Source organism: Hemicordylus capensis, chromosome 5 (assembly GCF_027244095.1).
Source record: "Hemicordylus capensis ecotype Gifberg chromosome 5, rHemCap1.1.pri, whole genome shotgun sequence".
NCBI classification, from domain to species: domain Eukaryota; kingdom Metazoa; phylum Chordata; class Lepidosauria; order Squamata; family Cordylidae; genus Hemicordylus; species Hemicordylus capensis.
In genome coordinates, this window is record NC_069661.1 from 184,544,214 (window position 1) to 184,559,243 (window position 15,030).

At 38.6% G+C, this 15,030-nt stretch overlaps 1 protein-coding gene across 8 annotated transcripts in view; it reads right to left on the bottom strand.

Moving 5' to 3' along the window:
* TAFA2 (TAFA chemokine like family member 2) overlaps nt 1-15,030 on the bottom strand; it is a 259,077-nt gene that overhangs the window by 31,619 nt on the left and 212,428 nt on the right. For 7 of the 8 annotated variants that reach the window (XR_008307946.1, XR_008307947.1, XR_008307943.1 and 4 more), the window contains 2 exons: nt 6,178-6,330; nt 3,770-3,894 (listed from right to left, as the gene is read on the bottom strand). Coding sequence is in view for 2 of the 8 variants with exons in the window: in XM_053252906.1 (XP_053108881.1) it covers nt 3,770-3,894; nt 6,178-6,330 (278 nt within the window). In the remaining 6 variants the exon portion in view is untranslated. Of the gene's footprint in view, nt 1-3,577; nt 3,684-3,769; nt 3,895-6,177; nt 6,331-15,030 lie in introns of those variants that run through there. The other variant, XM_053252907.1, reaches the window with a different exon arrangement.

Below are 15,030 nucleotides of genomic sequence, written 5' to 3' on the forward strand. Positions count from 1 at the left end.
GGTGAATTTTGGGTGGAGTCATGGGATTGGGTGAGATGGCTGGAAGGATTGGCTTGGCAGATGCCAGGGGTGTAGCTATAATTGAGAGGATGGGTTTAAAGAACCCAGGCCCCTCAGTTCCATCCCTCTGTATTTCCTTCATTATCTCCTTCACTCCAACGGGCTGCTGGGAAGAGGAGCAAATATGGCCCTCTCTCCCCTAGCTACGCCCCTGGCAGATGCAGTCAGTTTGCCACACAGACCAATCTCACCTCATCTGGGTTAATTAGCAGGCAGGCCCTGGCACTGATTTTACATGTATGTAATTCATTATATGTATTTAGGTTGGGAATCTGCCAGTCTACGCATATTTTTCACATATTTGCCGATGCTGGTGTGCTTCTCATGTTTTAAAACACACACGCATACATAATGTGGGTTGTCAGATTTGCCCTAGTTCAGCATTTTTGGAGGTACAGTTTGCTGTTTTTCCAGGTCTAAGCTTAATTACAACCCGAACAGCAAAAATGAATTGTGAATGTTTCCCAGAAGCAGTAGTAAGAGCAAAAGAAGAATCACAGTGTTTGTGACAATTGTGTATAACAGAGGACTGTTATGCGCCTTGCGTTCATCCTAAACTTTTTCTCCATGTAACTTGGTAAAAAAGATCTTGATGTGTAAAATCTTCCCAAATTAGTTGTACCAGCTTTTAAAATAAGAGTGTACCTTGGCATGCCTGATGCAGCTCAATCCTAATTATATTTACTGATACATAAGTCCTACTGAGTTCATTAGTACGTGTGTATAGAAATTCCACCCTAGACAGCTAGTAAATCTAGCTAAACACTCTTACTTTAGAAAACATTGGCTCAGATCTTGACCACATGCCCTCTTTGTAGTACTACAACTAGTTATGCTTGCCCAGCATGCAGTGTTTTCTCCACTGCATGCTGAGCAGGCATAACTAGTTGTAGTACTACAAAGTGGGCATGTAGTCGAAATCTGAGCCAATGTTTGAATTTCAGTGGTCCTACTGAGGTGGGCTGACATTCAACCCCTTCCCCTGTAAGTGCTCTGTGGCACATAGAAGTATGTCCCTGATAGCTGTGTGGACATTTGAAACATATTTTGCCAGTTACAGGGCGATCTGAGAGGAAGGTAGGAACCCCAAAATTCACAGACTCCCACTGTGCACAGCCTTAGTGGAGAAAGCTGCTGATGTGGGCACGTAGCTCTCCATTCCATGCCTGCTTTGGATCTGACCCACCATCTTTTATCTTATCTGAAGGTGATCTCTTTAGCCTATGGTCTGAAAGCAGGGTGCCTGAAATTGTTCATGCCTTTTGGAATTGCAACAAGGAATCTGTCTAAGAGATTACTGAACAACATTTATCATGCATTCAAAGTCCTTCTGTACATCTCTTTTATTTCTTATGACCTAGACACTTATGTGAGATCAGTACTTGGGAGTTTTCAAGAATTTTAGCTTGCAGTGTTTTCATATGAAAATTGGACTGGATACACTTAATGCCCAATTTCAGATTGAAAATTGGAACATGAATACATGTCACCAGTATGGATTTTTCTATACAGTATCTGTAATATTTCTAGGTTTTCACAGTGATCACCATGATCACTGTAACTGGAATACAAAAACAGGATGTGAAAATTTGATATATTTCTCTCTTAGAACAATGTTTTATTTTCAGAATAATCTATTATAATATTAGTTGGGAATACAAATAAATAGCAAGGTTCAAAATTAAATAAGCATTTTTGATGTGTTTGAGTATCCAGGCTGCTTAGAACTTCTGAAATATCTGACATGTTTTTGGAAATGTTATATATTATAAATTGTTTGTAGCTGCCAGTATTGTTTCAGTTTCATATAACAGAATCACCTATTTTGAGATCATGGTAAGTTTTAACTATATTTTGGTTATCTGGTCTGCAAACTGTGAGTTTTTAAATTGCCAGCACATCCACATATTCAAAGCAGCACCACAGGAATTACCGAGCAATGCTTTGGTAGTGTGCCTAGTCATGATTAAATCTGCTGCTAGCAAAGTGTGTCCAAAGTAACTGCTTAGAAAACCAAGAGAGTAATGTTTCAACATTTTCAGACCTGAACTCTTACCTTTAAAACCACTTTGCTAACAAAAGAGCAACCAACTTTTATTCTTTACTTTATATGTGTTTATTTCCTGCTAAGCTCACACACTGCCCTAATTTTTCTTTATCTCTTGCCATGTCCATCATTTTTCTAATTTCCTTTTATCATTAAAAAAAAAATTGTTAAAGGCAAAAAGAAATGTTAATTGTTCCTGGTGTGACTCAGTTTTGGGTCCGCCCACCAGCTGAAAACCAATGAAGCAGACAACAGCTACTGTATATTCACTATAGTACAATTTAAACAATGTTCTCAAATATAACCACTAGTAGAATGCCATTCAGAGTAGTTTGGGTGGCTTTGATCGAGTTCTTTCTACTTCTCTTGATAAAACCTTCACAGAATCTGAGCTGCATTTAAATCAAACTAAAGTTTCAGAGCCCTTTGAATACTATTGTTTTTTTATAATACAGAAACATATGTTTAAAAAAATTAGTTCCTAATCAAAAGGAAACTATAACACATTTTTCTTATAGTATTGATTTTTTATACAGATCTCTGTTAAGTTATTTTAAACCTGAAGCACAAGATCAACAAGATCTTTAAAAAAATATCTATGAACTTCACCTCTTATGGGAATTTGGCAGCAAGTACAAAAGTGTCATTTGACTATTGTTGCTCTTAGGTTATACATGAACATCTATGGATTATTTCTTTTGACACGTAAAAAGAGAGTATTCATATTTTATATACTGCTGAGTCTTTATGCAGTGCTCAAATAATCTGAAGTTTAGTTAAATATGACCTTAAAATTAATCCCTGGAATTTGTGAAGCAATATTAAAAAGAAGAGTGGGTGACATCTAGACAGAGTTAGTCAATAGGAGTGATTCCAAAAGACTATTTGATTTCAAGAGGACTACTCAGGAGTAATTTAGTCTGGCTATCAGCCAATGCCTCTAAAGATGTGAAGAGCACAGGGCTTAATTAGTTTGCACAGGACAAACTAAACGTTAACTTAAAAGCATGTTGGAATCCCTTAATCATGGTTTTTGGGTTATTTTACAAGAAGAGGCTATGATGGGGAACCATCCAAATTGGAACCAGGAAACAGGGGGAGGGGGATTCCCCCCATGCTATTTTCCTACTGAAAATTTGGCTACTTGATAAAATGTATCTAAGTTTTGCCATTCAGGGCAAATAGCAGCTGAAGGCAGGTGGATTTTTAGTGAGGAAAATGGTATGGGGGAAATTAGCCACTAACCCCACCCCACCCCACTCCATGCCACAGCCCCAATCTAGACCTATACCTATACCTGTTTTTTTTTGGGGGGGGAATAAAGATGTGGGGGAGAGTTCCAGTCATGGGATTCAACCATATCCTTAGTGGCATCTAGTTGGCACTAGAGGTTATAGAGTTAGAATGGGCACCTGGATACTGTCCTCCCTTGTTTTCCCTTCTCCAACTGGTCACGTGATTGGTGGGACCTAACCTTTTGAAAGGGCTCCATAAATGCTGTTTTCTAAATGGATGGCTGATGATCATCATAGTTGTATTTTGCGTTTGTGTACACTTCCACATTTTAAGAACATCCCTGTTGGATCAGACCAAAAATCCAGTAAGTTCCACATTTTGTTTCCAGCAGCTGCTACTCATATTTCATTGGAATGCTATACATACCCTCGTTGTTTTCACTTTATTTCCAGAAGAACAACTCCATCCTTTCCGATCTGGAAGAACTTTGCATTCCTCCCCTTCAAGACATGGTTGCATGTGACACCACCATTTTTGTTCCACTATTGAAGCTACAGTAGAGGAAGAAATGCATTTTGACACTGGATTTTATTAATCCATAGAAATAATTATCAAGACAAATAGTAACAGGATTATCTATGTATACTATAATTTTGATACATATTTAAAATACTATAAATGCCAGCAGAATAAGATTACAAGTTTAGATATGTTGGTGTACTTGAACTGATGCCAAAGAGCATTCAGGGGGCAGAAAACTGCTCAAACTTGCAATTTATTTAGAAACATTTTAAGACCCCTTACAATTCTAGAGTCAAGTTTACATTGTTTAATCTTCCATTTTCTATGCTCTAGTCTAATTTTAAAAGCTTTGTTATTCTCCCACTTAACTTGTGTTTAACTACTGAACATTCTAGCCAAATGTATCTGAAATTAATTTATTCTGTATAACTGCTATACTTACTGCTTTTATTATCGCTGTTTACAATTACATCAGAAAAGATTCACAAGCTCCTCATAGAAAGTGTTTATGTATATTAACCAAAGAACCATGCACTTTCTCTGGGGTTTTCTAATTGCTCAATGCAGGCCCAACCTTAGTGCGGAGCAACCAGGGTGATTGGCGCAGGCCCCACACTGGGACAGGTCTCTCAGGGGAACAGCCTGCTCTGCAAAAAATAAACACCTCCCTCCCCTCTCCCAGCTTGGCAACCTGCAGGAGCCACAAGCAGACTTGTCTGCTAAAGACTCCCTGCAGGATCGAGATAGACTCTGCTACAGCTCCCTTTCCACCAACCCAACTATCAGCTGTTCAGCAGGTGGGCGGAGCTTCCAACTCTCTTAAATGCTTGCACTAGTCTGTCTCTCTAGTCTGCATGAAAGGGCTAGTGCTGCTGTTTGTTTCCTTGCTGGGCATCCATCTAAGGGTTAAGTAAATAATCCACTTTCCTAGAGAGGCAAATGGGAAGAAAGGGAGGGACTGAGGAACTCTTTCTCTCTTGCGGTGTTGATTTATTTCTGAGTCCCAGACAAGACACAAGCATTTTCTGTTGGCAGCCACTTTCCTTTCAATTTCTGTTTCTCGCCTCCGTTCCTGCCTTCATTCTTGCACTCAAAGAAGCTTATGGGGAGGCAGTGAGAGCAGGAGGGTGTTGAAGCGGGGCATGGTTAAGTGAGGTAGAGTAATGCTGTGCAAACCCTCTGCCCTCCCTGCCCTGCACCCTGGACTGTGCTTAGAGCCTGCCTTCCTCATCCTTCTCTGAGCCAGCAATGGAAAGTATGGGATTTCCCTTTTTTTCATAATCCCGCCCCCACCTTGTATATTTATGGAAAGCCTTTCTATAGAGCTTTGATATCGGGCACAGATTTAGGGCAGGGTTAGAGGGCTCTGAATATTGAAATTGAAATTGATTGGACAAATTGTTTGTTTTTAATATTGTTTTGAATTTTTTTCTTTAAAATATAAAAAAGTCCTATAAGTGGCTTGTTTCATGGCAGAAAATTACAGAAACTTGTGGAACTGAAGCCCCCCCCCCTTGGACCATCATTCCACACCCTCCCCCATGTAGAAGAATTTGCCCTTTGCCTTCATAAAAAAGGGTAAAAAGCTTCCCACTTTTTGCCCCAATAGCTTACCATAAATAAATAAGAAAATAATGTAGCTAATTTTGACTTTGGCTTCCTCAAATCAATGGTTTAGCCTCCTGTCCCTTTAACAGTTGTGTGGGGTAGTGTAAAACCTGAACCCACATTTGACAAATGCACTATATGTCCAAGCTGGTTGGACATGTCCAAAAACTCACACTATTTACATAGTATGTCATCAGTCAGTATGATTTTGTAATCATACGAAATGTTAAGGGGGCCCTGCACATGCTAATTTGCCCCCAGCCCCGCACCCCACTAGTGACGGCCCTGGGTCTATGGAAGGTAAAGAAGCCATTAATCTAAAATGACTTTTAAGAAGAACCATTGCTTTGCCTTGGTGTTGCTTCTTTCTGGCAACAATAATATAAAGTGTGAGAATGCAGCCCATACAATACATATGCAGATGTGGCTTTAGCAGAAACATTAAAATGAATGAATTTGATATAATTTGACTACAGCCATTACATTTTTAAATAAACTTGTGCTTCTCAAGAGGTTCCTTTCACAACTAAGCTTAGCAATTCTCTTTAGAATCTCAGCTATCATTCATCTTGGGTATATTTTCAAAGAACTCTCAACATCCTTCTTATCATTGTAAATATTAGTAGACTTAAATGAAAGGCAAGCATTACAAACTCAGGAGAACATGACTAGGAGGGAAGAGCAAACAACATAATATGTCGCACCATCAACACAAGAAGGAGCTGCCCGGGTGGTACCTGCCACCTGCCCGGGAAAGCAGGAGCACTTCACTGTCTGTGATCTTTCTTCTATCTTGTTCTTATTACAACATCGGTGGAGAGCAACCACCTCACAAGTTCCTGTTTTAACATGATGAGCTGTGGAAACAAGAAGACATTCACAGCAGTGATGACATTTCTGTATGATGCAAGACAATTCTTTTAAAATAGAAATGCATAAACATTGCCAAACAGAAAGCCCTTCGTACTGTAGATCCCATCCAAGAGTGCCTGTGTATGGAAAGTGAGCCTATCCTGCTCGCTAGGCAGGGATGCTTTATAAGTATAGCTCAGAACATTGCAACTGTGTTCATGTATGACAGGCAATCTGTATGTCTGCTCTACAGGCAGAGCAGAGATTGCAATTAGAAAGATACATGTGTCTAGAATTAGATTTGATATTTCCCCCCATTTCCTACAATTCATAAAAGCATATGGCATTTAGGAAAAAAAGTTCTCTTATAATGTAAGAACTAGAGGAATTGTAAAGATGTCACAGAAAATTTATTTCATTCCGGAATACATTGGCACATGTCTTCGCAACAAATATAAAATGTTCTGTAGTGTGACAGCCTATAAAAGGAAATTTTAATTTTTTGCAAAGTAGAAACACATTTCCTATCTTCCACTTGCAATTATATTGTGTGTGTGTGTGTCTTACTCAACCATTTATTTTGGGAAATGAAGAAGACAGTGAAAACTTTTCACATGCCAACAAAGTCTTTGGTGGAGAGACACAAAATAGCCAATTCTCACATTCATCAGTCAAAAAAGGGGTTTCATCTCATAACAGTTTTGAAACATTTTGTTATAGATTACTTGCTATGCCAAGTATCCATTGTTCTGTTTTAAACTTATGGGATGAATATTCAATACAATGAACAGTGCTGAGTGCGGGAAATCAAACATATTCAGACAGTATCAATATTGTGTTTCGTTGAAGGTGAACATTAACGACACTTCTTCAGAATTACACTAACTGAAAGCAACTGCTTACTGGAAAAGGCCTCCAGTTCAGGAACCTTGCTGTAATTCTGTGAAGCCAAAAACAAGATGCCAACTTATTTTTTTAATTTTTTTTTTGAAAAAAACAGAAATAAGCTGTGCTAACCTTTATGTGTAAACCACTATAAAAGTTACCATTAGATTGTTTTGATTGTTCATTTGGTGTCAGGAAAATATCTTTTTATTGTTAAGGCCTATTGGGTCCCATTGCTTTTAAAATTTTAGTATTAAATTTGTGTTAATGCTGACACTTTCTGCTTGCTCTACAAATTTATAACTATATTATTTTATTTGACCTTCATATAGTATTTATTGTTTTAAACATATTGTTTTATACTGTTCTAGTTCTTTTTATACATATCCTAACAAAATTCTGAAAACTTTGTTTTAGGGACACATGTGAGTTTTCTAATGCAAGATAAGAGTTTTTCATGTAGAAAAGGAACATTACAAGAACCAAAAGAACAATTTGAAATCAAAAGCAAAACAACAACCACCTGCTAGCTTAATGACCAAAGAAAGGGAATTTTAGGGATCGAGGTTAAGGAATGAAATTATACTACAAATCCTTTAGTGTACTAAGTCAATGCAGAGTCAAATGTTCCCTCTAACAAGGTTTCCCAGATGTTGTTGACTACAATTCCAATAATCCGCAAGCAAAAGTCACTGTAGCTGGGAGTTCTTGGAGTTGTAGTCAACAACATCTGGGAATCCCTGTTAGAGGGAACAGTGAAATAAAATAAAATAGATTAACTTAAAGCAATTACATGAGAACACAGGTTAACCCTAAACATTAGTATCAATAAAGGGTTAATTGTGTAATATAAACTGTTGATACTGTTTTGTTTTGTTTTAAATGCCAGTGTCTCAGTCTTTGGACAAGATGCAAGTTTTTTTTTTAAAAATTCCAGTGTCTCAGTGGGCTGGTTTGGACAAGATGGCTGCTGGACATTTGATAAAGAGAACAACCACCACACCTGCCATGATTATTATTATTTATTATTATTATTAATTCGATTTCTATACTGCCCTTCCAAAAATGGCTCAGGGCGGTTTACAAAGAGAGATAAGAAACAAATAAGATGGCTCCCTGTCCCCAAATGGCTCACATTCTAAAAAGAAACATAAGACACACACCAGCAACAGTCACTGGAAGTACTGTGCTGGGGGTGGATAGGGCCAGTTACTCTCCCCCTGCTAAATAAAGAGAATCACCACGGTAAAAGGTGCCTCTTTGCCCAGTTAGCAGGGGTTAGCAGGGATGTCAGCAGAGAACATCTCAGCATGCTTTTGGTGCATACCTTTATCACATGAGGGGTCTCTTCATCTGAACTGCCACTCTACATGAGCTCCCAATACCTATTTAAAGTGTATGCAGAAGGGTAATTCAGATGAAGAGCCCCCTAGTGTGATAAAGCTATGTACCAAAAGCATGTTGGGATATTCTCTGCAAACGTCATGGTGGACATCTTAATATGACTCAGATCACATGTGCCATTGGCTGTCTCATTTGAACTGACCCTGTATAACCTTGTTGAACAAGCAATAGTAAGACATTAGTCTGACCTAGATGAATTTTTGGCCCCTTTCATATGACATATTATTTTATGTATTATCATCATCTCCCATACTGTTCCCATCCAATTCCTATGAGAGGGTGAGCCCACCTGTCATCATTTACACATCCGGATTTTCTTTGCAGCTAGAAGGAGGCTATAAAAAAAATATGATGGCAATATGAAGTCTGTTTCCAAATACTGAAGAAGATACATCTTGAGATTATTTTCAATAGAGCACTTCAAAATTTCCACACACATAGCCAAAGTCATGTCCCAATATACTTGAGCCATAGACACAATTCATCCACATACGGGCAGAATCTGTTGCCACTGCCCTCTCTCAGTGCATTTACTGTATATTACCAGGAATGGAAAGTCCATCAAAATTTCCTGTATACTGTCCTCATTCAGTTCTTTAAGTCTCACCTAGTGGTAATTACTCAAGTTATCCCCAGTAACTAAAGGTTTTGACGAAAGGGAAAGAAAAATCCAGGAATCAATAGACTAATTACAATTCCCAGGATTTATCAAATTTTAGTTACGTTGAGGAAAATGAACTCATAGCAGCCATCAGAGATTGTTAAAAATAGCAGATTAAAAATTAACCATATCAAGCCAATATAACTGAAAAAATACTGTAGTTGATTCTGACAGAGTTCCCCCTGAATTTTCCACAAATTAGATAGAAAAACAAAACTTAAAAAGACTCTTAAAGAAGTGTGTATGAATTTTACTTGAGCTGATGATGGATGAGATTAGGATTAAGTCAGAAGGATAAGGAGTTGATATTTTCATATTTTCAGACCAGTTATTTGTGTTTTAAATGAATCCAGAAGGCATAATCAAGTGACACAGATTTAGTTTAAAGTGGCTGGGGAACAAATGTCTGGTTAATCCACACCTGAATTCTAATAGCAAGATGTCCTATTGGGCCTCAAATGGGTCAAAACCTATGATGTCACCACTAAAGCTTTGCTTCAAGCCCCACAAGATTTTATATCACATACTTGGCTGGTAGAAGGTTGCATCATTCATTTACATGTAAACATGGCCCTTGAAGAGTACTTCTATTAGAATTGCAAATAATGTATATGTTATTCTACCGCAAAGCCAGATGAAAGAATTTAAGGTTGTTCACGCAACCAAACTAGGGTCAGGCTCCTATCTGCCTCCTCCAAGATGATTGAAGGCTCCTTTTGGCTCTGCCAATCGCCTGCCTAGACTACCGGTGTGGTGGCAATCAGCAGAGCCAGGATTGGGAGAATGAAGTCCTCCAGTATCCCACAATACATTGCATAGGAAGTGGAGAGGCAGCCCACACCAGTGCACAAGGGCTCCTCCCCCTGGCCTCACAAGCCACAGCACTCTGTGGTCACCAGCCCTGGGAGTGGCAAAAGCTGCTGTTGGCATCCACATGACTACAAGGCAAGATAGGACAATGGAAATTTCTGTCCTAAGAGCAGGGTAGAAAAGCTGGGTTGCCCAGCTTGACAGGTACTGGGCAGGAGAGAGTTCCGGGACTCCAGATGAGCCTCTGTACCCTGGTTAACTCTCTTATACCCAGAAAGGGCTTGTGATTAGAATGACCTCTTTGCCATTTGCACATAACTCATTTTCTTTGGTTTCTAAAAATGGAACAGATGCAGAAGGGAATGAGCCATGTTAAAGCATCTTCTTTGCTTGCAGAAGATCTCAGGTTCAAATCCTGGCATCTCCAGATAAGGCTGGGAGAAACTTCTGCCTGAAACCTTGGAAAGCCACTATCAGTCATTGCAGACAATACCAAGTTAGATGGACCAAGGATCTGATTCAGTATTAGGCAGGTTCCTAAGTGTCTTAACAACTGATTAAAACCAGAATTGTTTCTGATCAAATACAACATCACTCTAATACAATACTCAAGGTGAGTCTTCTTGAAATATGTGGTGGATACACAATATCTTAGCACCATCTTGGGCCACCATCTTCAAAGAGCCCTGAAACATCTGGTTGTTTCTTCAAAGTTACACATTGTTAGTGTTTTTCAGCAATGAGGGTCTAGTCTGGTGTTAACAATGCAGTTTGGCAGGTATGGGGGGAGGGGAGGGGAGGGATGACCATCTAGCTGTCATTGGTATCTGATGATTTAAAACAGTGATGGAGTAACTGAGTGCTAGACTTGAGCAACATAACGCTGGAATTTTAAGATCAGGAACATCCTTGTAAAAATTAAACTGCATAACTATTGCCAACACATTATGGGTTTTCAAATAACTTTGTGGTGCAATTGAGCTGAGATTGTTTTTGTTTGTTTGTTTGTTTTGAAGCCTTTCAGTGGGTTGCCATTTGCAACAAACAGACAACACTGCTGTCTATGTTATGTTCTCATTAATTATAACACTTTTGCTACAGAAAACTTAGGCAAATTGTAACTGGTTTTCTGGGGGGCAGAAGTATAGTAAGATTCAATTGGAAGGAACAGCAACGGGAAGAAACAGCTTCAATCATGGATCTTGAATGGCTGCTTTCATATTTCAATTACTAATAAGTAGGGAGACTCAATCTCCAATATATTTGCCACAAGCCAAGAGTTGCTATGGACTACTGGAATGGGCCAGAGCTCAATGGTATAGCACATGCTTTCTTTATAGACAGTCCCAGTTCAGTTCCTCACATCTCCACTGAAAGAGAGCAGAGGTAATAGGGCTGAAAACACCTTTGTCTACATTACTGGATAGTTGTAGGCTAAATGTACCAATAGCATCTTTGCGTATTCATGGGCACAAAAACAAAAGCAACAACTAGTGATGATCATGTGTGCAAGTAAGCCCATAAATTTGTATGCTGTACTGTCAAAACACGGATGTTAGCAAACAGGATGGAAAAGAAATGCAAAATCAGTGTTGGGTTGTAGGTTTTGTCCCTGCTTATTCTTCCTTCCAATGTTTTCATTTGTATTCTGAGTTGTCTCATTGATTCTTAGATTTTGTTTGTCTCCACACATTCCTATTTAATAGTTTTTACACAGCACAACTAGCTCCCCAGAGATGCCACATTACACCTTCTAAGCAGAAATCAAGCATCACCTACATGCACCAATAGGCATCTGAAATGCAAGCTATTTAACAGATTTATTTTGTTGTAAAACACTTTGAAAATAAATTAGTGCTGAAACAAAAACTTTCAAGGCAGCAAATTTCTCAGTCTCAGCCATTAGCCAAAAAGAATGGGACATTTTTAGGGTTTTATTTCAAAGTAATCAAATTAAATGGAATGGTCATTTAAATTTATGAATAGTATAGGAAGCCATTTCAATGGATGATTTGAAGAATGGATTGATTACTAAATCAGACCCACTGAAAATGGTGCAGAGGAAAAAGTAGCTTTCATTCAGTCTTTAATGAGAAAAATGACAACTTTTTACACAATGCATTTCTGGTATTTCAGTGCTATTCAAATAATGGGCAAAGAATTTCTGCTTCCTATATATATTATAGTGTGACTATAGATCTATTCAGATGTTCAGTAAAGTATGTTATACTTGCATACAGTGTCTAAAACAGGGCCAGAATGCCTGACCTGGCCCCAACACTCGCCCCCATCTTTGGGGTGCTCATGGGTTACACCAGCAATCAGTCATCTGAAGTGGCAAATGCCGTGTATGTGAGTATTTCCATGATTGGGAGGGAGGCTTATTTTAGCTTCTGCTGTGTTGGGACTATGTCCCCTTTTTCATTTGTTGTTTTATGGTTTAGGCAAGGAGTGCTCTTATTTGAGTATTACTCTATTTTAGTTTTGGTTTTTGCTGGGTATTGTTGATAGCTGTCATGATCTTGATTTTATTGCTATAAGTCACTTTGTTTCCTTATGAAAAGCAGGATGTGATATTTTAAATAAATAAAATAGAATAAATAGTAGTATTTGGAAGGAAATATTGTATTACTACATTGAAGATTCCTGAAAAGTACGTAGGATCTGATAACAGAAATTAGAAAAGAGTGCTGACATAACTCACAATGATATAAATAAATATATATTCTTTTCCTGGTCTCAAACTATAAACTATTAGGATGAGGATAATCTACCAAGTCACTAAATCTACAGGCAGATATCATAGATTTTTGCTTGTAGAACACCTGGCTCCATTAGACATAACTTCCTACCCTGCACATCTGAGAATTCCTTGCTATTAATTTAGCTCTGTCGACAGGAAAAGTTATACAACTGTCCTCATTAATAAGGTTTTGCTAGAACAGTCATTAACTAAGGCTGCATCTGCACAATCACTTCAATTCACTCTTGCTTAGAGCAATATTGTGTTTCATGGATTTTGGAGGATCAATGCATAGTAGTTGGCAATAGTCCACACAACTTTAAGGTGACACTAGGGCAACACTCAATTCCATATTCATTAATGGTAATATAATTGCCAGTCTGCATCACTCTTAATATGGTCTGAAATATACCTATTTAAATTTTATATCCGGGGGTGGGGGAAGCTGAGGTTTTCTGGATTAAAAAGTAGTGTGACTAATGTTTTTGAACTCAGGCTCCAAATTAGCATGTAATGACCACAGATTGTGGCACCTCCCCCCACCCGCCACAACACACTGAGTGTTTTCTTTGTTCACACTGATTGACAAAAACAGCAAATGTAGGCTGTCTTTCCTCTACACTTCAGCAGTTTCAAAATGTCACATCAGTCTCAATTTGCCCTCCAGAAAGCAAGAACATGAATAGCCTAGCAAATTTTTAAAGCCTTGTTGAACTATTGTGGGATGTTTGTGCTTGTTATTCTGGACAGTAAAATCCTGTTTGAGTAGATACCCATGCCAAAATTTTCAAGCAAGCTTTCTATGGCAAATGTCAAGAAATCACTTGCAGAAACAAACAACAAGGTGGCAGTTTGCACCATCATGAACTGGGTAGGTTCCCAACTTGTGGTTGAAGTTGGAATCTAGGTAGGAATAGGTGAAAGTGATTGTGTGGGAGGAGGGGGCAGGCTCCAACAGCATCGCCCTACTCAATATTTTTACCCAGCATATTACCAAGGTAGGAGGAAACACTGTTGGAGTCTACATACATCTACCTCATGATCAGTTTTCCCTCCTCTGACCCAGCTTTAACTCACACATGGGCAAACACTAGGAGCACACACAGCTCCTGAAGCTGGGTGGCTGTCCTATCCAGTTCATGATCGTGAGAACAGGCTTAAGGGCTGACATCCTGAGTAGCAGAGCACTGGTGCAATGGGAAAAGCACTGATCTAGAACCAGAGCTTCTGAAGAGCTCCAGACTAATATTGCACTGGCACTAGTTTGTGTTTGAGGGAGAGATTTCTGCTACCTACCTCTCCCCTCTGGGGCTGTGCAACTCTCAGGGACAATATCCTCAGGGATATGTGTCTGAGTGGCACAGAGTGTTTCTTGGTGAAGGGGAGGTTGTCTAATTTTTCTCCCACTTGAGTCAACAGTGGAGCTGAGTTAGCGGAACCTTTCAGAAGCACTAGTGCTTCATTAGTCAGGATGTCAGCTAGTGCATTTTTTAGTACATTTATTAGACCCATCATTACAACAGTTGTCTCCTATCCAACACATTTTGTTCAAGACCAATTGGTCCAAAGGATTGTCACAAGCTTTCAACATAGTGTGAAACTACCACAAAGTGTTCAAGAATTTATACTCTGTAATTTTTCCAAATCCATTAAATCCATATAACAGAATTATGAGCCAAACCTACTGAAATTAAAACAGCAATTTAGGAAGTTTTCTGGAAAATTCTAAGGCTTCCCACATGAAACCAGCTAGTCCAAAATTCATTTACACTGTATCTTGCAGACCTTAACTTGAAGGTTTATTCTATAAGCTTTTTAAGAGATCACATTTTGTAACTATATTTTATTGACTGTGAAAAGTTACTTTTTTCATTTTATTAGCTTAGAGCATGACACAGGCTATAATTAAATCAACAATGGAACTAATCAGGTGTTCAACATGTATATCATATAAAAGTGTGACAATGATACAAATTAAGAAGGTAGGGATAACCTTTGTGCCATATGAACTTGCAGAATACTGTCTATAACAGAGATGACAATTAGAAACAGAAGAGTTTGATAAAGTAACATATGTGCCCCACTTCCACAAGCAGTGAGAAGTTCAAGGGGCATCGCTATTCAAATACTGGCTTCCTTGGGAGGATAGGTTCCTGAAGGCATAAGTGGAAGAAAGAAACATGAACATTCCTATAAGGGAGC